Below are 23,112 nucleotides of genomic sequence, written 5' to 3'. Positions count from 1 at the left end.
ATGCTAATTATATTCTAAGGGTTTGAATGATAACTGCGGTCAGAGCGGCCAAATCCATCTACAGTCTAATCACTTCATTTTTAAGGTAGATTACAGACCGTTGCGGACCAACTCTATTTATATGCAAAAACAGTCCACAATTGGTCCGCTGCGGTCTTGTCTCTGCTTTATTTGGACCGCACCACTGCGAACTACATTTGCTGAATGGTAAATAAAAAGCGGTCCAGTCTGCAGACGGATTTCTGCCCCAACCGCTGCAACCATTCACACCCTAATCTTCCTCCTATAATTCAGTCATTTATTACCTAATATTATTATCGATATCTTTAAGGATATTGTATAAAATATAATTACACTATTAATAGAGTTATTCATTTAAGATTTTCCAATAAAATCGCAATGCTAATTAAATTTGTTTCCTTTTTTTGTGCTACTGGATTGATTCATTTAAGCGATTTCTTTCACATTTTTATAAGATAATCATATATTCTAATTATTTACCAAAAATAGCAAAACGTTATGTAATCTTTGATAGTATAAATCTTGCATCCAATCAATTCAATAATTAACTCACATAAAAAAAATTTACAATCCTGGTGATCTTGCATATTTTAGTGTTAAAAATATCAATCAATATAATAAAGTAGAAATGTTTTTTTCCAGAGCATAACACATCAACATTTGTATTGAAGCAGAGACTGACACATCAGTTAAAATAAATATCCAATCAAGTTAAAACAATTAATACAGATCAGCACAATTGTTGCTTACATGTCTTTTTGCAATGGTTTTATGTTCCGTCGTTTAACACGATTGAGTAACTCAGTTTGGTTTTTTTATTTCCATCTTGATTTTTGTTTGATTTCTTTGAACTTCTCCTCGGCGATTGAGTAAGTTCGGCGATTAATTCAGAAACAAAACTCACAGAATAGAACCCTAGATTCAGAACCAAAGCAAAACAGTAGAAACAACTGTAGCGGATATCATACTCCTGGGCGATTGAGTAAGTTCGGCGATTGATTTTGTATCCCTTACTTCTACTGTTTTATTCTCTTAAGGGTTTCTATTGATCATAGTAGATTTGAAGTGAAAGCTTAAAAACTCACAGAACAAAACTCTGCTTTGGTTCTGAATCTTTTATCCTTAATGTTGTCTTTTACAGTTGTTTGCTGTCAAGAAGTTGGACAAGAGGGCTTCTGAACAACAACATGATCACGAATTTATCTCTGTGAGAATTCAGGCTGAGTTTGTCTTCTTCACTACAAGAGCTTCTAAGTCGGTTTCTTTATGGAATTGAAGAAGGTATGCAGTTGTTTGGTTTGAGTAGACCATACATATTGATTCATGTTTCTCTTTGAACATTTAGAAAGTATTATTGCACAAAAGTATAATGGTGATTTCTTATGATTATAATTATAGAATGTATCTATTGACATTTTTTGCCAGTTCTTATGGCTGCAATATCATCAGTTCTAATGTACCAAATGAATTAGTGTTAATATTAGTAAAGCCAATCAAATCAAATCTCATAAATATTATACGTAGGTCTAATTCAATGTTAGTAGCCATATCGAGTTCTTGGTTTATTTGGTTTTCTGGTAAAGATTGGTCTGTGGGGGTCAAAATGAGTATTGAACTTTAGGTGTCTCAGTAGAAAAAATATTGTCTTGCTTCTAATTATTCATTGATACAGTTTTTTTTTCAAATCATGGTTTCTGAATAATAAATATAGTGTTTTAATTTTTTTATATCACTTCATTCCAAAAGATCATTATTCATAATTTAGAAATATATACTTAAAATTAATTAAATTTATCATAAAATTATTATGATTAAAATAATATAGTAATTTGTATAAATTATGTATAAATACATAGTTACTGTATAAAGCGACCATAGTCTTAGTCACTATATTTTAGTGAAGTACTGTTGTGTTTTAATGAATCGAATTTGTAATTTTTTAGGAACTAAAACTGAAAAAATATTAAATTGCTTGATTTTGGTTTGATATCTTTTCAGTTTCAGCTTCAATTGGGTGTGGATGAGAGTTATACACTTATAGTGTCAAAGAAGAACAAGCAGGTTTTACTTTTGCTACTATCGACTATATGTTGCTGGAGTAGAGTAGACACGGTCATGGATTAGTCTAATAAATGGAAATTTAATTATATATAAAAATTATTTATTTTAGTATCTTATTTCAATCTCAACAGAAATATAAGAGAAAAATTGCTACTGAAAACAGTTTCATATAAACTCTACAACAAAACCACTAATGCTTTTGGTTTTCTATATAAGCTAATTTTTTAAAGTGTTTTGAAACACCGAAAAAATATTTACTTGCTTGGTTTGAAATACAATTTCTGAAAAGTACCCCGCTGCATAGCGCGGGTTCTAACCTAGTTCTTTTGTAATTCAAAAAAACAGCCCAAATTTTAAAATCTATATATACCCTCTACTACCAGATCTCTCATTACCGGATCACATTCATGATTGTAAGCCTTCTTAATATTTTAAGCCTTCTTAATATTCCTGCATAGATTTATATTTCCAACATTGGTTTTTTTTCCTCTCAGGTTATCATGAAATCATTCTTTATTAAATTTATAAGGTATGACTAATCTTATGATCTAGATTTTTTTTTCTAATTAATGGAAAAATATGTGACTAATCTTATAAGATCTGCAGATGTTTCGATGGCTTCATTGACCAACATATCGTTGTTTCGATGGCTTCATGTACCTATTCAACAACGTGATTTTCCATCTTTTTCTTTGGTAAAAGATTACTGCACTCTCTTAATATACTTTACTTATTAGACAATCACAAATGTAGCAATTGATATAATTCCACGTAATTAATCTTTGCAAGAATCAAAATAGTACACTACATAGAAACAAGAATAGTCATTCCTTTGATCTGTCACTAAGGCCAAGATTGGAGCAGAGAGAGACGGGTCAGTTCATTTTTCAAACTTATTATACTTAGAAAAAATTATTATTATTATATTGAGATTTGTATTTTTTGTTTTCTCTTGTGCAGGAAAAACCTCAAAGTAATGTCGGACAACCTTCAAATGAAGAAGATGATGGCATGTGAGCATGTGAGATTATGTAGATCTTTTGGAGGCACTACGTTTTATTTTAGATTTATCTATTATATTCCATATTTATTTATATCTTCAACAACAAAATATAAATAATTTAGATCTGCAGAAATAGGATTATCTAAAACAAAATTTAACATGTTTTATTTAAATTTTTGTTTTCCAAACATATTACATACTAATCATAATTGTTTCATATTTTTCTGTTAGGTGATTGATTCCTATTTTCTCCTCAAAAATCTCTATTATTTTTCTTTGTTAAGTTTGTGGTCTTAAATCTTAATTATTTTATTATATTAATATTGTAATCAGCATTTCTTAAAAGTAATATTAATAGGATGTCTTTATTTTTTATTATCTTCGAATAATTATTAAACATTAATTTAAAAATGAAATATTTCGAGTTTCCAAAATAATTTTTATTCTAAACAAATTTTAAAGATATTTTCAAATTTATCCGATTATTCATTTTCATCCGCAATCTCATTTTTTAATTATTAAAAAGAGTTACTTTAATTCTTTTTTTTTAACTGAATATACAAAATCTCCATAAAACTCAAAAATTAATTTACTGTAAAAAAATCGGTCAAAATATCTCTACCTTTGTAAACAAACATTTTAATTGTAAATTAAAGGAAAATCACATCGTTTGTGGAAATAACCATAAATTTACATTACTCTTCCAAAATATGGTTTTGTTTAACCAAATTTTACAAACATATAATCTTAACAATATTAAAACAGAAAACAGGTTTTTTAGATGAAAAAAAAACACATGTCTTCTATAAAATATCCTTTAAATTTTGCGAAAAGCATTGACAAAGAAATTTCGAATGTTTTGAATAAATTCACTAAAACAAAAAAACAAAAAAACCCCCTTTTCTGTTTTATGGTATAAGATTAAGACCTTAAATGGTAGCAGTTTTTAACATTTTTTTGTTTTCAAAAATCCATTAATTTATTCAATCAAGATTATAGAAATAGAAAAGGAAACTTTCAGTAAAAAATAAGCAAACGTTACGAGATAATACCACTGATATCAAAAATATTTTAATATATCTTTTAGCTATTTAATGATAATTCTACTTTTTAATTCTGATATTAATAATAACAAAAAATTCACATTTAATGAAAGTTTTGCTAATTAAGTACATATCCTTTAAGATACAGTAACTAAATTTTGAGAAAAGTCCAGTATATTTATGGTATTAAGACGAGAAATAGTATATGTAAACTGAAACACGTAAATTCGAATGATGAAAAACAATATATTGACTTTTTCTTTTTTAAAGGACATAGATTTTAGATAAAACTACAAAAAACAAAAAAAATAGGTAGATAAATTTAAGTGTCAAGCTTTCACTGATTTAGATAAGGATTGACTATGCGACATGTAATTATAGACTTTAGAACGGGCACTTGAAAATTTTTGTATTTTTGAAAAATCATTATATAGTTTTTGAAAATTATAATTTTTGGATAATTTCAACTAACTAAAAAAAAAATATTCAATGGAGAAATCAGGTATCCCGTCTAAATTTCTTACCCAATCTCTTTTAGTAAATATTGTTTAGCGAGTAATTATTTAAAAGAGAACGAACATAAGACAAAAAATTCTGATGGATACGGGATGAGACGGGTCGAGAGAGGATGGGACAGGACTGGACGTGTTTCCTTTTCCGAAGTAAATACGTCTAGGTTTAATTTTAAAAACAATTACATGAAAATAACGCATCTGTGCTATAGCACCCATGTTAATATAATTCTTAGTCATTTTACGAATTTAAAATTTGTATGAATTATTTTGTTTTATAGCACGGGTTACTACCTTGAGACAGGTATTTTGAGAATTTTAGATATTTTTGAAAATATTTTGAGAGTTTTTGAGAATTATAATTTCTACTAATGATATAAATTAAACATACAAATGGAGAATACATGTATTTCATTTAAATTTCTTAGCCAAAATTTATTAAGAGCATTATTATATTGATAATTATTTAAAATAAAATGGTTATAAGACATAAAATTTTTAATGGAATGGATCAAGACGAGATGAGATGGGATGGGATGGAATAGGACTGGATGAGATTTAAGACCCTGTAACAAAATTACTTTAATATTTTCAACAAACACGAGGCTGTCTTTGATTATTACGGATGGATTGCAAAAAATAATATATTTTCCAGCTGATGAAGATGATAATCATGTTTATTTTTGGTAACGGTTGCAGTATTTTACATTTACAACACAATATTTACAAAACACCATAAAAGACTTGCCAACCAAATTTTATGGAAAAATACTACTATTATACAATTAAAATTTTACAACTGAAAAAGGTTTATTACTTGACTAAATATATGTTTTACCAGTGTTATTTTGAAGTAATTTAATTTACTAATTAAGTACATATACTTTAAAGATAATAATTAAATTTTGAGAGAATTCCAGTATATGTAAACTGAAACTAGTAAATTCAAATAATGAAAAACAATATATTGAATACTTTTTAAAAAAAAAAAGGGAACATAAATTTTAGATTAAAGTACAAAATAAAAAAATATAGGTAGATAAATTCAAGTATCAAACTTTCACTAATTTGGATAAAGATTGACTATACGACACTTTGAAAATTTTGGTATTTTTGAAAATAATTATATAGTTTTGAAACTTATATATTTTTTTATAATCTCAACTAACTAAATAAAAAAAATCAATGGAGCACTCTAATATCCCGTCTAAATTTCTTACCCAATCTATTTTATTAAATATTATCTAACGAGTAATTATTTAAAAGAGAACGAACATAAGACAAAAAAATTTTGATGGATACGGGACGAGACGTAAAGAGACTGGATGAGACAAGACGAGATTAGATAGGATGAGACGGGACGAGAGGGGATGAGTTGGCAAAAGAGAGGATGGGATGGGACTGGGAAATGAAAGGATGGGACGAAACCTTAAATGAGAGGATGGGACGAAAATTTGTTTTTAATTTAAATGAAAATTAACGCACATGTGCTATAGCACCCGTGTTAGTATAATTTTAATCATTTTATGAATTCAAAATTTATATAAAAATATTTTGTCTCCGTGCTGTAGCACGGGTTACTACCTATTTCATAATAACGCGAAACCGATGACTTGATCATGCTCTCACGTAACAACCCGCACATAGTAAGATTCCTTAATTATTGGGATTTAAGATTTCTAAAACAAAATGTGTAACTAAATTTTTTTTGTTTTATTCAAATTTGTATTCAGTTTGTGTAATAATATATTTTACTCCTTAAATAATTTAAACATGGAAAAAAAGTTTTAGCATTTAGAGAAACTAGATGTTCACCCGCGGTACACCGCGGGACTATATTTTTTTTTGTTTAGAAATGCAAAATAAAATTTCTTTATTATATTAACTATATATGTATATAATATATTTTGTATTTTTAAAAAATTAAAGTTATTATCAACAGTTTAATCACTTGGCTTTCAAACACCTAAAAATAAGTTATTATCAACAGTCTTTTAGAAAATGGATTAATTAAATATAAAATATTTAATGCTAATGGGTGTTGGTCCGATACTTTTGGAAATTTGAGTAGGAGAAAATCTTCTTAAGTTGATTCCAAATTTGATATTATTTAAAATAAAAAAATAATTATAAAATTAATGTTAATGGCATGATTGTAAATAAGTTCCAACTCCATGATTTATTTCATAAATGTCTCCAAAAATGTATATATAGATTTGTATAGACTTTATTTTAATAAAACATAAATAATTATTAATTTTTTAAAAAGAAATTAATTTTCTATTTTTGAAAGTAGTATAATAGAGATTCAAATATAATGGATACAAATAATTTTAATTTATATAAAAAAATTTGATTTAAATCTATAATGACATAGATGTAATTAATATTAATTAATTATGATTATGAACATTTTTTCAAGAATGTTCCTCCGTTAATATATAAGGGATATGGATTTCATTTATAATTCTCGTAATCCATGAGTTGATTAAACTTTAATTAGTTTCACCACAGTTGAAATTCATCCTGGTGTTCCATCCCCACTCTAATAGACATGTTTTCACTCTTTTCGAACCATTATCTAAATATGAGATTTAAAACACTAAGATCCATAATTTTAACTCCCACTTTCATCTCGTAAATTCAGTTTCTGGCTAGTCACGTTGTCCAATATTTGACTTGAGCATTGAAGTGCCTTAGGAAGACAAATTCATTTTTGTCTACTTGGAACCATCTTGATGATCTTGTTAATGTGAAAGGTATACGACCCTATGAAGGCGGTTGGAGGAGAGAATCCTTCACCACTTGTTTTTTTTTTTTTTTTTTTTTTTTCTCTTAACCTTTCACCAAATGTTGGCTTGAGTCTAACTTGGTTTGTCCCCCTTGGTCGAATCAACTGTATTATGTTTTTTTTGGTTATTCCCGAGCATTCGACATTCCCTCACGGTGAAAAGAATCAGTAGTTCAAAAATTATTGTCAGAGAAAATATATGTGTGTATTTTTCTCATCCAAAAATATTTAAGTAAACACTTAATTTTTCACTTGGAGAAAAATACCATGGAAAACTATATATCATATTAACATCATGCTAAACAAATGAATTCACATATTTTTTAGCATGAGAATGCTTATTGCATATATATACTTGAACTTGATTGTGATTAGAAGATTCTCAAATGAGTCATGTTAAGTTCCAACAAAGCTGACTCCGGAGATGAGAAAAGCAGTGGCTTGCATGAAGAGATATAAATATAAAAATGTGTTCCCAAAGGCAAAGTCGTAGCAGGCACAGCATAATATGTATATACCCATCATCACTTCCTTCATATTTACTCTGCGACAAAAAAAATTCTTGCACTCATTAGTACTTTTGTTTTCTTTATGGACTCACAAATTTAACATGAATGAAGTCTATGAATGGGTTGTCACAAAGTTGTTTGCTAGCCTGATACCGGATAAATCACTAAACCAAACACACATGAATGAATTATGTAAGAACTTATGTTAACTACTTGATTTTTGTTTTTGCATTCTTTCTGATTAGTTTACCTTTTGAGAATTTGTCCATTCCGGGGAAGCAGCTTAGTCTTAAGAGTATCTCCTAGTTTTTCAGTGACAACCCATTCATTGACTCTTTTCCTTTCAAATAAGCCAATGAAAGTTCCTTTGGTCCGGTGCATCGCCATTACATTTTCAAACAATACCCAAAAAACCACAAGGTAGAATGATCTATACACATATACCAATAATTCATAGTAAAAATGAAATTAAGGTCATATATAGAGTGAATAAATGTGGTCAGTAATTATAGTACTACTAACCTTGGAGTGGCGATTACACCGAAGAGGGTGATGATCGAAGGACCATATATAGTTGACCAAGTAGGAATTTTGACTTCGGGAAGGAAGACACTTGTAGGAAGAATAACACAGTAAAAGAAGAAAGTGAAGAAGTGGACTATGATCTTCCGTAGAAAAAAGAAGCTATAGATCACGTAAAACTTCTTCCAAATCTTCACTCTCTGCTTATCACAAGTTTTTAGTTAGATTAAAGTTATCATAAAGCATACCATCTTAAGAAAAAGTACAGAAATAAAAGAAAATCTCAATGTTTGGTTACATTTGGTTTAACCAAATCGCAACGTTTGGTTCCACTTGGTAATTCTAGAACAAACCTAGAATTTCTCATGTTTAAACCAACAAATTACTAGATATCAAATCAAGTTCCATACCGTGATAGTTAGAAAAAAACCATACAAAACCGATTAACTCAGCATGACCAGAAGTTATAACTACGAAACATTTTACTTTTGTATTTTTATTTTGTTTCTAGTGGTTTAAAACTTGTCCTTTTTGCAAACTGTCGCTAAAGATGAGCCAGCGAAAATATAATTGGCACGTGAAAACTTTGTCTGAAAAGTGAAAATGAAATAAAGTAAACGACCTTATTGTGAATAATTTCCATCGTCATTTTGCGGAAGAGATTGGCTGGACCGCACGACCATCGATGTTGTTGGAATCTAAAAGCCTTAAATTTGCTTGGTAGCTCGCTTTTCACCTACGACCACGGTTAATATTTTACAATCATTATAAGCACTTAAATTAGACATAGCCACATGCAAATGCATACAATATATGTTTATGATTAGTCTTTTCGTTTACATTTTACTAGAAACAAATAGTACATACATACATATCGAATGTTAACTTTTGGAACAAATGTTTTGCATGTAAACGTTAAAAAAAAAAAAAAAAAGAGATTACAAATTGTGGATTACTAAACAAGTCTAGTTTTACAGAAACAACATTCTAGCAATATAAAATAAAATAAAACAAAAGATATAACGTACCTCAAGGTCATTGATGAAGACAAAATTCCAGTCGAGAAGACCAACACGAACGGCCAAGTTCATATCTTCTACGGTCGTCCGATCTTTCCATCCTCCGGCTTCTTCCATAGCTGCCATTCTCCATACTCCCGCGGTTCCTGCATATATAAAACACTTTTTCTAATCATATTTTTATATAGATAGATGTTATATAATATTGTAACGATTGATTCACCATTAAAGCCAAAGAAAGCATGTCTTGTGGATCCAGATTGTTGCTCTGCCATGAAATGGTAGTTGAGAGTCATCTCTTGCATCCTTGTCATTAAGCATGTGTTCGCGTTCACTGCATGACCAAATCATATATGTCCAGAACCACATTCGCATTAAGTTTTATGTCAAACTCATTAATTTGCAATGAGGATAGTTTACCAATGATTATGTAACATTTTGTTTCTTTCATTGTCAGATTTTGTTAGTATGTGCCACATCACAAATGGGGTTGTATCTTACATTCTATATGATCGACATTCTTCTCTACTCATTCAAACCGAGTTCAAGTTGGAACCATAATTCCAAAAACAAATAATTAAAATGCCTAGGAACTTTGCTTTGTCGTCATTATATATATAAATATGTACATACCAAATCTCCATCGAGCTTGGACAAGAGCGAGCTCAGGGTTATGAATAAGAAACGGGATAGCGCGTTGGAGATAATCTGGCTCCGGCTGGAAATCAGCATCAAATATGGCCAGATAGTCACACAACTTGACGTAGCTGTGCCTCATTCCATGCTTAAGAGCTCCAGCCTTGTAACCATTTCTGTTGTCACGCCTCTGATAGTGTATGTTTATGTCTTTTGATGCCCATTTTGCACACTCCATGCTCACCAGTTCCTGCATGAAATTTTATTTACTAAGTATATGTATACAATCGATTCAATAAAGCTATAATTAGGTCATCTTGGTATTCATATGTTTTTTTTTCGAAATTGTATTAGCCCACTCTGTCCTTGGAGACTTTATTAAGAACTGACCATAATGGTTGGATCGGTGGAATCGTCTAAAATTTGAATGATTAGGCGGTCCGATGGCCATATTAGTCTGCATGCAGCACCTATTGATAATTCGAAGACCTGAAGATTTAAAACTATGTTAGTATACATTATATTTTACTTTTACATATCCATCACACATAACAAAAAAAAAACTAATTAATATTACCAAAGTAACAATAACCAAGTTTTCATATCGTTTCTTGTTTTTTTTTTTTTTTTTTTTTTTTTTTTTTTTTTTTTATATCTAAATAGATTTTGGTGATTTTCTGAAATGTACATATAAGTAATTATATGTAGGATATTATGACGGATTTTGGTTTATGCATGGTGTGATACCCGGGTAGCTAGTATTGATGACGTAAGTGTATATATAATCAACATCTATTATTAATTTCTACAAATATATTAAACTAAGTTTCTGTCTAATATACTTTTGTCATCTTAGTAATATATAAAGAAGCTTTAGACAAAAATGGCAGACAGTTTGGATAAATTCTGCCAGTCCACTCAAATGGTGGAGCCAACTTCTTCAGAAATATATTTTGTTTTTATACATTGTAACTAGAGATGTAATTTATAAACAAATCATATATTATTCTAAGCTGTTATTTTTTTTTTGGACAAACATATTATTCTATGCTTTTGTTGTCAATTAATATATAAAAGATATCATAAAGAGATAGGGAGTAAATATACAACCTCTCGTTCGTTGTACATGGGAATTTGGACAAGGACCATTGGGTAGTTTTGATGAGCAAGCTCCATATCTTCCTGCATTGCTTCCCATTTGTAGACTTTCTCAGGTTTGCGGTTAAACAACTTGACGTAGAGTACTACAAGGTTCATGTAAGCACACTCTACGAAAACTAAGAGCCAGATGATCAAACACATAGCCACTAAATACTTAAACACTGGTACTATGAGTGTAGTCTTTGTTTCTTTCCACATAGTGTTCATGCTTATCCTCACACCATCCACGGATGGTTTACGACCTCCTCCATGGAACTTCTCATAGTAGGCGTACAAAAAAAAGAATAAAGCTATCCTTAGTGTAAGCAAATTACAGAAGTTCGTACTATATGAGAAATAGTTCTTAATTTATCTGTGTTTCACGTTTACATTTACAATAGACAAATAATGTTCATACTATATGTTTACATTTACTTCTTCAGATAAATAGTTCTTAATTTATCTGTGTTTCACGTTTACGTTTAAGTTTTGGTTTTTGAGATGTTAAGTTGTGCTGTCGATCTTAATTGATAGATTGAATATGGGGGATATGAGAAACCAACGAGGTGGAGAATCTATATAAAAAAATGATAAGAATATAATACATGTAACTGCAAATGTATATATATAGTTTAGTTGAATTTGATCGGCTTTATTATTAAAGAATGCTATATTAAGGTCAAAAATTTGAAAACCTTTTACGAAATAGAGAGAAGATGACTTACCATTATTGAGAGGAGGGAAAGAAATGAATCTTGTAGGAAAAGGAGAGGCTTCAGAAGCTGTAACATGTTTTTTTTTGGGTTCAGTGACTGAGTGGTTTTTTTTTATGCTGCCTTCTTTGATATATTTAGGAAAAGAGAACCCCATGCTACCATTGTTTTATATATATATATATATATATATTTGGTATATGAGAATATCACAACGTGGAAATAATTTAATACCTAAAGTAAGTAACAAAGATGCAGGAGAAAATAAGGAAAATAAATGATAAATAAGAATAAAACACATTCTAATTGCAGATAGACAACATGGAGTTTGAAGAACAAGAGATGACTCTGAGTTGGTCAAGATTATACGATTATTCGTTTTTATACGATTCAAATCAGTTTCTGAAATAGAATACTAAAAAGATCATCGATTAAATTTTAGGATAGACTGTTTAATTAATTTGCTTGTAGACAAAACCAGATTTGTGACTTCTTAAGTTTCCTTTTTAATTTAAAAGTTTGGTGCCAAAAAAAAAGATTTGTGTAATGTACACATAATTTTAGAAATAGTATTTCTATTAAATCCGAGAAGTGAGAAGGTTTTTTGGTCGAGTTTCTCAGAAGCTCTTATTGGGCAAGTAATCCGAGGTAAAACCCTAAAATCCGAACATGTGCAACCCTTTGTTCGAAGTAAAACTTGAACCCGAAATCTCTGCAGAGTTTACCATCTGAAACCATAATCTAGTGAATTGCTCAGGTTTGTAAAGAATATAGCTCTTGTAATAAATTTTTAAGTAATCATATTATAGTCTCAAAAATAAAAATCATAATGAATATTAATAATATAAATTTATAAAGCACAAATTTTAGAATTTTTGGTTTTAATGTTTTAGTTTTACCTTATTATATTATTATGGCATGTGTTTCAGTATATCAATGAAAAAAATTTCCATAGAATCTGCTTTCATATATAATAATGACATCTCTAATTTCCATTAGAATACATTTTCATTATTAAAAATCATAATTTTATTATTAATTGTTTAGTTAAACATAATTTTACATGAGAAAATTGCATCCACACCTACTTTGGATGAGAAACTTTGCATATAGACATACTTTCCACTACAGGTGTATTTTTCCTCTATTTTTTACAACTTTCATTATTTTATGCCCATTTTACCCTCAATCACCTCTTTAGAAAATAAACTAAAAAATATCAAACAAAAACCTTTATCTCTTCGTCACTTTTTCTATCTTTTTCAGCTTTCATTTCTTTCTCTCTCTTTCTCTCTCTTTCTCTCTCATTTATCTTTATTATCATTTATTTAGTTATTATTAATAAATTTTGTATATTTTTTTGCACAAAAGATTATAATTACAGTTTTTTTACATTTTAAGATGCACTTTGCTATACTTTAGATGAATAAGTTACATATTATCCAATTTTAGCTGAACATTTGTTTTATGATAAGTGGATGGTAAATTGTGGATACTTACTTGATTAGACTATTAAATTCATAATTTGAATATGTAATGTGGTTGGTTGGATGTGGTTTTGTGGATGCACTTTTGTGGATGTCTTCCGCATGTGAAGTAACATGAATGACTTATGGTTTAGGGTTTAAGTTTTAGAGTTTAAAGTTTAGGTATTAGGGCTTATGTGAATGATGTGTCTATGTTTTGGGTTCAAGATTTAGGATTTAAGATTCAGAGTGTAGAGTTTAGTAATATCTATCAATTCCGGTGTCCATGACAACGAGTCCACATGGAAACATGTTTATTGATTGGGGTTATAGTGTAACTTTTTAGATAGAAAAGTATGTTTTGTGGATATTTTTTGTGTGGATACCAATGTACACAGACCAAAGAACCATCATACAATATCCACACAATCAAATCTATAGACAGGAGCTCGTTGCATCATGTTTTGTGTTAGAACAAAAACATATATACACAAAATGGTTCATAAAAAAAAATAGATAACACTGATTTATTTAAAACATTGGATATCAATCATGTGGATGAGTAGCTATGGATACCTATTTCATAATATCTTGCTCATTCTAGATGAGGAGAAATTTGTCCAAGATAAATTAGTCATTTAGATGTCTTTTATCCAAACGTTTTTGCATTATTTTCTCATCTAGAACTAGGAATGTTAGAAGTGTCACTACAAGCATACTACACATGCATGGTCATTAATCTCAAAGTCTATCCACCATGCATACTACACATGCATGGTCATTAATCTCAAAGCCTATCCACCAAGCATACTACACATGCATGGTCATTAATTTCTCTGTAAGACTAGCTCATATCTACATTTTCTCTTCACCACACATATCATACAACGTAATCCACATGGACATCGCTTGGTGGATGAGCTATCATGGATGATTGACATGACTCTATATTTTTTTTAACTATGGATACCAGATATATGTTAAGATTTAAAAGTAGAAGCTGTTTTCAGTCATATTTAGATTATTAATTAATAAAATAAAATACTAATTTAGGTGTAATTAGAAATTATTAATTTGGCTATGAATACTAATTCAATTATAGTTGATTTAGATTGGACTCATAATTTTTTTGTTTTGTGAAAAAAAAGAATTAAAAAATACAAACAATGTTAATCTACAAGTTACATTTAAAATAATATAATTAAAGTGAGATAAAACATCTATACTATTAATTGGGGAGTACACTTAGGGATAAAAAAAAGAAAAAAATATAACATATATCCATGTTGCCAAACAGACCCATTTGCCTACATAATAAAAAAAAAATAAACTTTCCTAAAACAATGGTAACAACTATTAAAGAAATAAATAATTAACTTTTTTATAATTGGTTATAGATTTCATATCTATTTTTTGATATGGGTATAAAGCATAAATAATTAATTTCGAATATATTAAGTTATCCAAATATTTTTCTAAATTAAATACTAAACATGTATAGTTTTCTAAATGAAATTAAAGCCAACAAGATTACAAAATGAAATTTAAAATATTATAATAAAAACAAAATTATTTCTATTAATAATTTCTTGAATTTATATAGTTATTAAAATTTTATAGAACAATAAGAGTTTTCCGCAATTAATAACATACCAAAAATGTAACTTATTATTTAACAAGATTTCCATAACAAATGAATCTAATTAATTTCGAATAGTATTTATGAAAATAACTTAACTTAAATTTAAATAGATGATTTATTTTAAGATATCTTGAAATAAAATCAGTAATTATTTACCAAATTTCTAAAATTTAGGGATTATTTCTAAAACTAACCTTATATATGTACTCTCATCGGTATAATAGGAAAATCTAGACAATTAATTCAAAATTCAAATCTAATCATCCATATAGATTCAAACATATTGTATATGCATTAACTGAAAACTAAATAAGTTTTTAAAAGATTTTATATAGATTTTTTAGTTTTAAACGTAAAAGTAAAAATGTTTACTCTTTCCAGCTTATAAATAGAGAAATCGACCTAACATTCACATATCATATACAGTTATGCACCACTCTAGCATTATTTTTGTATCTCTTTGTTTCTGTAAAAATAAAATAAAAAAATGTCTTTGTATTGAGTTTGCATAATATACCTCTTGCTAACATCTACTATATTCTTTTTCTAGTTCGCCAATACTATGTTCTATGTCCAGTTTATGATTTATGATTCTTATGATTTGTTAAATTTATAATTTTCTATCGTGTATATAAGCATATATAAATCAAGATCTTTTTTTAAAGCATATATTTTTCTACCTAGAGATTGTATATAAGGGAAGATTGTGGTATGAACGGATGTTCATCCAATTGACATAGCATCTGCAAAACAACAAAATTACATTTGATTGCTTAAAAGAAGTCCACATTTTTTATATGAACCCGGTAAGTCACAAAATACTATATTAGTGTTTGTTTTCTTCAGTTTTTATATAGATTTATTTAAGAAACCTCCGTAGGAAATTCTTATTAGAGTATGTAGTTGAGCTTTGCATTAACATTAATTAACTTTTGAAACCGGCAAATACAGCGAGGGGTATGTATACATAATCTATATAAGTACAATTAATCTTCCATGACTATACTGTAATCAGCTGGATGTATTAAATTATATTATTTTCTTATTTTTTCAAATATATGATGTTAACAGTCTTTATTAAAATGGCTCTATAATATATGGAAAAGAAAAAAAAAAACACACATGGCAGTAAAATTTTATAACATGAGCACCTTGAAATTTGTTTTTAAATCATGTTATCTTTAAAAAGTCTATTAAAATTTTCCTTGAAATTTGAGTGTTTGAGTGTTAATCTCAATACTTTTTAAATTTTTATAGACTTTTAAGTCATAATTACCTTGAATCCCTAATGAAATATTCAAGGTAACGATGACTCATAGTATAGTTCATAGTATAAAAATTTCTAATTAAAATTTTAAAGTACTGATTAACACTCAAACACCCAAATATTCATAAACCAAAATTTTCAAAATTTTGGGTTAATGACGTTAGACTATATAAATATGTTTACACATGCTAAATAAATAATTTTAATTCTTGACGTGTTCTATTAAATATTAAAATACATTTAATTTTTTCAAATAAATCTTACTACTTTCAATTGAACTAGCATAAGTTCAAAAAAAAAAAAATACATAAAATATGTTTTTTTTGCCAGCTCATAAAATATGTTCTATAACCGTTAAAAGTATTTAAAAAACATAATCTAATATAGGTGAAACATCTATAAAATAGTAAGAATAAAGAAGTCAATTAATTTTGTAATATTTTTATTAAAACATATGATATATAGATATACTATGAATTATATTTATGTTTATTTCATACGGGAGTTCAAGAATTTATGTTTTCGTCCGATCCCCTCCCGTTTTCAATCAGAAAATACAAATTTTTCCTATATCTGGAATGTCCCATATTGAGAATGCTTTCTGTTATGCAACGAAAATTTGAGAACGGGTGTAAGACATAATAGAACTTGACAAAACGAAAAGAGAGTTACGGCCATCCTAAATATTTGTCTATGTTTCAAACGGGTTTTTATCGCTGTTAGCGGTTATATATCCAATTTGATAGTTCACAAATTTAATAGAATCTAACCAATCATTTATTGGATTTAGTTTGTTACCGGTCCAACCGTTATGTTGTTCCAAATTTTAAGATACTGGTGAAATCATTATTATTTTAAATTTTCAAACATTAATAAAGCAAACCAAATACAAACTAAAATCTCAATTAGTATAAGTTTGATTATATATACAAAATTAATTTTTTTTATAAACATAACCCTGCACGTACGTGCGGGTCCGAACCTAGTAAATATTAAAAGAGAGAAATGAAAAGGAAAAAAAAAGTAAAGTAAAATAAGATAAAAAAATATATAGGCATTTTATGTAGTAAAAATATACCAATAGCACAAAGTAGGGGTAAGTGTTATTAGTTTGTAGAAAAGTGGATGTAGATGCAATATTTTCATTTTCCATTAATATATATGGCTCTAATAATAAAAATGTGGCAATAATTGCCCGGCTCTCTCCACAATATGAGGCTAAGATTTATTATCTCTTAAATATGCTTTTTGAAGTCTCTTTATATGTATAAGAGTGTAAAACGTGGGAATATAATATTATCTAAAGCCACTTATGAAGATGCGGAAGATAAAAATAAGAGAATCTTGTGTATGCAAATGCAACCCAAATAATTTAAGGAAGAAGGCTTTTGTAATATTAATAATACATTTTTTTTTTCCAAAATGTCGAAAACGAATCAGAATAAATTAAAAAAAAATAAAGCATTGTCAAATATGGCTTGTGTTGCTGTTTTCATTTGGACCACACGAAATGGTATAGAACAAAACAACATGAGAAAAGTAACCAAAAACTTGTAGAGGTTTGTTTGATAGTAGTTTCTTTTGATATTTTTGAGAATTAATCTTTCTTAAATGCAGAAATTACTCAAATTCTTTTATTAAATAACCCATATATGATACACCCAAGTTCTTAAAAATAACAATTACTCCATTAATTGTTTACATTAAAACTAGAGCGTGTCGTCAATATGGACTTTACTTACATTAAAACAATTACATTACCTCACCAAATCGCCAATATGGATTTTACTTAGAATGGCCACATCAGCTCATGCCCATAAATGAAAACATCTGTGAGATAATAAGCTTTTAAAATTTAGCAATTTTGAATGAGTTGGGACGATATAAAGAGATTTACAAGAAAACATAGTTTTTGAAGGAAAACCAATCAGCTCTAAATCACATCCTACATTTTTAATCAAATCATGATACACATAAGAGGAAAATAAACACTCGCCATCTAGAGTACTACATGACATTACCAAGTATTTAAAAAATGCATACATCTAGTATTTAATTTTATTTTACTGAAGAAATACTGTAGAATACACATGCTTTCGGGATTATATATGATAATATGAAACTACAATACCCAACTTAATCATACTCTCGTGTTGGGAAAATGATATTGTTGTATACATGAACAGAACATAATGTTTTTACTCTTATCAGAAAAAGTTAAAACTGATTGCTGTTTGACTAAAGTGAGTTTGAACGTGGAAAATTTCAATGTATTAGTTAATGAATGTCTTGGAAAAATAAGAGAGACATTTTGACCGTGGCTCTTGGTTTTCTATGAAAAAAAGGAAAAAACTCCAACAAAGATCTTTACTTTGATAGGTTTGCAAGTTTCCAAGAAACTGGAGCGTGTCGATCTTACGGCTAAAGGGGAAGCAATAAGTGATCATAGTGCCCTATCTACTCCATCAAATTTATACTCCCTCTGTCCCTCCAATATAAATGTTTAAGGTATTTCACACAAATTAAGAAATAATGATTGTTTTCTTATTAAAAAAGAATTGTATCTTTATAAACCAATGACTACTGAGATTTCTAAATTTTTTTAATGATCGGACAAAAATAAATCATAGAACATCAATCTTTGTGAGATGTCCAAAACTACTTCACGTTGACCTTGTTTATTCATTTCTTCACTTCGACATTTTGTTTTCTCTAAAATGGCTTCCTCTTACGTGCCTTCGTTGATGAAAGATGAAGAGCCGAGAAACTGGGCGGAGCTTCCGTCCGAGTTGACGTCTTTGATACTTAATCGGCTTGGCATGATTGATATACTGGAAAACGTTCAGAAAGTTTGTAGGCCGTGGCGTCGCGTATGTAAAGACCCTTCAGTGTGGCGGAAGATTGACATGCGCAACCTCGGAGACTTTGCAATGAAGTACGACCTCGAGATCATGTGTCGTCATGCAGTTGATCTTAGCCAAGGTGGTTTGGTTGATATTGATATTTGGGACTTTGGTACTGATATCTCCTCTATTACATCGCTGAAAGGTTCTGTCTCTTTCCTTTTTCTCTCCCTGTGGCTGTGACTCAAAAGCACGTCAATTAATTTTAGCTTACGATTGTTTTTTGAAGGATTTTTTGTCAATTTTTTAGCTAGATTTATCTTTTCTCTATCCTTATATTGGTTCTCTGATGAATGCAGCTTTGGAAATTGAATAGGGTTGAACTAGAGAACATTTACATCTTATTAGAATTGTTGTGCTTATGAAGTCTTAATGTTTGGTTTAGCAGTAAAAAGTCTTAATGTTTGGCTTCAGGTTCTTAGTGTTCTTAGTGTGCTATAAAAATAAAAATAAAAATAGGTTCTTGTCCAAACCTGAAGACATTGAAGCTAAACCATAACCCTATGTTTGAGTTTTCTGTTTGTTATGAGCATAATAGTATTGCCACAGAAATTGCAGAATGCATGCCCAAGCTACGCCACCTCCAACTTATTGGGAATGGACTAAACAACACAGGCTTGAACGCCATTCTTGATGGTTGTCCCCACCTGGACCACCTTGATTTACGCAAGTGTTTTAACATTAACCTTGTCGGGGATCTCGAGAAGAAGTGTTCTGAGAGGATTAGTGTTTTGAGACGCCCATATGACTCAACTGCTGATTTATCATTTCTAACCACAATGTATGAATATGAGTGCCCTGAATGGGTTTTGGATCTTTATTGTGGCGCCGACAATGATGTTGACTTTGAGTTCTCTTGTCCTAGTCCAAGTGACTATCATTGGGACTTGACGTTGAAGTCTTTGTGGACAATGCAGAGACATGTTTTGCTGGACTTGTCAAGTTTAACCCCGCGTGGCTGTGACTTGAGAACTCGTTCTTTTTTATTTTTTTCGGGTCACCAACTTATGAGCTCGTGTATGCACTATTTTCTATCTTTGTGGGTTTCTCAAAGTAATATTTTTTTTTGCAAGATAATCCCTTATGTCAAATAAGTGAAGATCAATATTGCAATCTCAAAAGTCATCCGCATTATAACTCTTTCCTATATCGACGATGTGGCAGTTTAAAATCTTAATGTTTTGAAAACGATAAACAGCAAGACATTGCGATTTTCTTTTCTAGTAAACAATTAATTAAAGAAAAACAAAATCAAATGTTTGTCTTCTTCGTCTGTTTGGATAATCCGGAAAATGTTCCTCCATGTAAACCATGGCTATGAGTGTAATCGTATTTTTCTTGTTCTTATCTTTCATCTCTACAGCTGCAACATGCGCACAATTCAGAATTTCAAAAATTTCACTTGGAATACATCCCCTATATAACAAAACGGAAGTAAACAACCTTTTCTGCAGACAATAATATGAGTTATAAGATTAATTATTTGATTATTTGATAGGTTATAGGTTATATGGATTGTAACAATTAGTTAAATCTCGATTTCAGATCCTCTTTTCCAAATAAGATTGTAACCATTAAATTGCATTCTACCACATTTTTCTATAAAAAAAATTGCATTCTAACACACTTTTGGACCACCACACACTTTTCTTATAGTGTTTTACTTTCTTACCCTCTAACTCTCTCTCTCTCCAAACGCATTACTTCTCAACACACATCTTTCTTTTATTTTTTTATTTTTTACTCTATTTTCTTTTCTTTATCTTTCTTTCTCACCCTCTCTAACTCTCTCCCCATTTCCAAATAATTTTTATTTTATTTGTTTATCTTGCTCCCTTTCTTTGATATATGTGTTTGAATAATCTTGAGTAGTGGATAACAATATATATATCCCTTAGGCACATTTATATCTTTTAAAAAATTTTCATTTTGATTTATTTATCATCTACAAAATCAAATCCAGATGCTTATATGTTTATGATTGATTAGTTTCATGTTCAATATATATAATATCATCCATCAAATCTTTTTCATATGTTATTGATCTTTAGTTTTATGTTTTATAGTAAAAAATCTTCAGATTTAACTACATTTGTTACAATTACTATGAAATTAAATTTATGATTATGGTTGGTTTATGAACTAAAATTTAGGATTTAGGGTTTAGGGTTTAGAGTTTTAGGGTTTAGGGCTTAGAGATTTAGGGTTTAGAGTTTAGTATAGGATATAATGAACGGTTTCATGCTTAGGTTTTTAGGGGATATGATGAGGTTAAAATTGTTTGGTAGTTAACAATAATGACTAATTCACCAAAACACAAGTAGTTTTTAGTGGACGTGTATAATTTAGCGTCCATGTGGACTTGATTTTATGGACATGAAAGATTAAAATCGTTTGATAGTTTACCATGACTACTTTACTAAATAAACCACAAGTTGTTTAACTAATTAGGTATTCATATGTTTTTTTTTTCTGGTCATCCAAAATAATTATCCATCTATGCATGTTAACCATCCAAATAATAGCGAACAATATCAATGAATTTGAAAATTTATAAAGAATGTAATGCAAGAAGTCAAAAATTTGGCATAATTTAAGGTTCAGGGTTTACAGGTTGGGGTAGGTCAATTTCATGTTTTATAGTAAAAGATCTTCATATTTGACTATATTTGTTAAAGTTTCTATGAAATTAAATTTATGATTATGGTTTATGATCTGAGGTTAAGGTCTAAAGTTTAGAATTTAGGTGTTAGGGTTTAGGCTTTAGGGTTTAGGGTTTAGGATTTAGGGTTTAGGGTTTAGAGTTTAGAGGTTTAGAGTTTACGATTTAGGATAGGATATAATGAACGGTCTCATGCTTAGTTTTTTAGGGGATATGATGAGGTTAACCATCCACATAATAGCGAACAATTACTCAAATATAAATAGATAATGTATAACTAATCAGTATCCATAGCACCTCATCCACATGATGGCATCAAATTTTCATTATACAAACCTAGTTTTTAAGATACAAATACAATCGCTCCATACAAATTAATGGACACCAATTTTGTAAAGAATGTTGTCCACATAAACAATACATAATGGACTCTATTAGAGAAACATTCTTATTGGAAATAATGCATTAATAATGAATAATTATGTTAATTAGGCATTATAATGTATCCACAAAAAAGTATCCACAAAAAAAATATTCACAAAAACGTATCTACAGATAAGTATCCATAAAAAAGTATCCACAGATAAGTAAAAGTATCCACAAATAAGTATCCACATAATAATTTACAAATATTCAACTATAATTGGATAATATGTAATACAATTATTCATTTTAAATATAGTAAAATGGATCTTCAAATGTAGAAAAAAAATATTATAATGAATCATAAAAACAAAATTGAAAATATATGTCATAATAATTAATAAATTGATTACAAAGAGAGAAAGAGATAAACAAGAATGTGGGATAAACCTATCCCACAAAATTGAAAATAAATTCTGGCACTACATGATGCTTGTTAACATATAAACTTTCATTTTTTTGTTTTTTAATCTTAAATTTTTTGAAATTAATAAATCTAGAAAATCATAGAAAATAAGAAGAAAATAAATAAATTATGTTGTTTAAATCTCAAAAATAAAATCAACTATTTAGTCGCTCATCTAAAATTAATATTTTATGGATTATACTTTCTACTATATTAAAAATATATATATATATATATATATATTTAAAAAGAAGCAAATTAGAAAACATACATAAGCACATCATGATCATACAAGTTATTTAGCTACAATTAGTAATAAAATTGTTCAAAATAATTTCTCTATTTTTTTTTTTGAGCAAGAAGCATAAATAAG

At 28.8% G+C, this 23,112-nt stretch overlaps 1 protein-coding gene, 1 long non-coding RNA gene and 1 pseudogene across 3 annotated transcripts; 2 read left to right on the top strand and 1 right to left on the bottom strand.

The window, feature by feature from the left end:
- The first annotated feature begins 771 nt into the window (after positions 1-771).
- LOC104732375 (uncharacterized) lies at positions 772-3,304 on the top strand. The gene is made up of 7 exons (XR_002034601.2): positions 772-1,003; positions 1,163-1,302; positions 2,020-2,082; positions 2,577-2,611; positions 2,689-2,777; positions 2,872-2,956; positions 3,043-3,304. It is a non-coding gene; the product is annotated as an uncharacterized LOC104732375 (long non-coding RNA).
- Positions 3,305-7,694: 4,390 nt separating this feature from the next.
- LOC104732374 (putative glucomannan 4-beta-mannosyltransferase 15) lies at positions 7,695-12,134 on the bottom strand. 2 transcript variants are annotated; one of them, XM_010451906.3, is made up of 10 exons: positions 11,983-12,134; positions 11,228-11,533; positions 10,508-10,606; positions 10,115-10,367; positions 9,705-9,815; positions 9,491-9,627; positions 9,085-9,198; positions 8,463-8,662; positions 8,191-8,370; positions 7,695-7,975 (listed from the first exon to the last, which is right to left on the bottom strand). In XM_010451906.3, the coding sequence occupies exons 1-10, from the start codon at positions 12,046-12,048 to the stop codon at positions 7,828-7,830; spliced, it is 1,614 nt and encodes a 537-aa protein (XP_010450208.1). In that variant the 5' UTR covers positions 12,049-12,134; the 3' UTR covers positions 7,695-7,827. The 2 variants fall into 2 exon arrangements, with proteins under 2 accessions (XP_010450208.1, XP_010450209.1); XM_010451907.3 differs by lacking the exon at positions 11,228-11,533 and having other exon boundaries at positions 11,983-12,125.
- Positions 12,135-19,062: 6,928 nt separating this feature from the next.
- On the top strand, positions 19,063-20,212 carry LOC147930843 (putative F-box/LRR-repeat protein 23 pseudogene; annotated as a pseudogene).
- The last annotated feature ends 2,900 nt before the right edge of the window (positions 20,213-23,112 follow it).

This window comes from Camelina sativa, chromosome 12, assembly GCF_030686135.1.
Source record: "Camelina sativa cultivar CO46 ecotype springtype chromosome 12, ASM3068613v1".
Taxonomy (NCBI): Eukaryota; Viridiplantae; Streptophyta; class Magnoliopsida; order Brassicales; family Brassicaceae; genus Camelina; species Camelina sativa.
Note: the sequence above shows the minus strand (reverse complement) of the source record. Positions and strands in the feature narration are given on the sequence as shown.

Excerpts from the sequence above, each read along its gene's own strand:
- LOC104732374 (XM_010451906.3), bottom strand. The coding sequence starts at position 12,048 with ATGTTACAGCTTCTGAAGCCTCTCCTTTTCCTACAAGATTCATTTCTT. Across the intron at positions 10,607-11,227 it reads CCATGTACAACGAACGAGAG|GTCTTCGAATTATCAATAGG; the intron begins GTTGTATATTTA and ends TTAAATCTTCAG. Across the intron at positions 7,976-8,190 it reads AATGGACAAATTCTCAAAAG|AGTAAATATGAAGGAAGTGA; the intron begins GTAAACTAATCA and ends TTTTTGTCGCAG.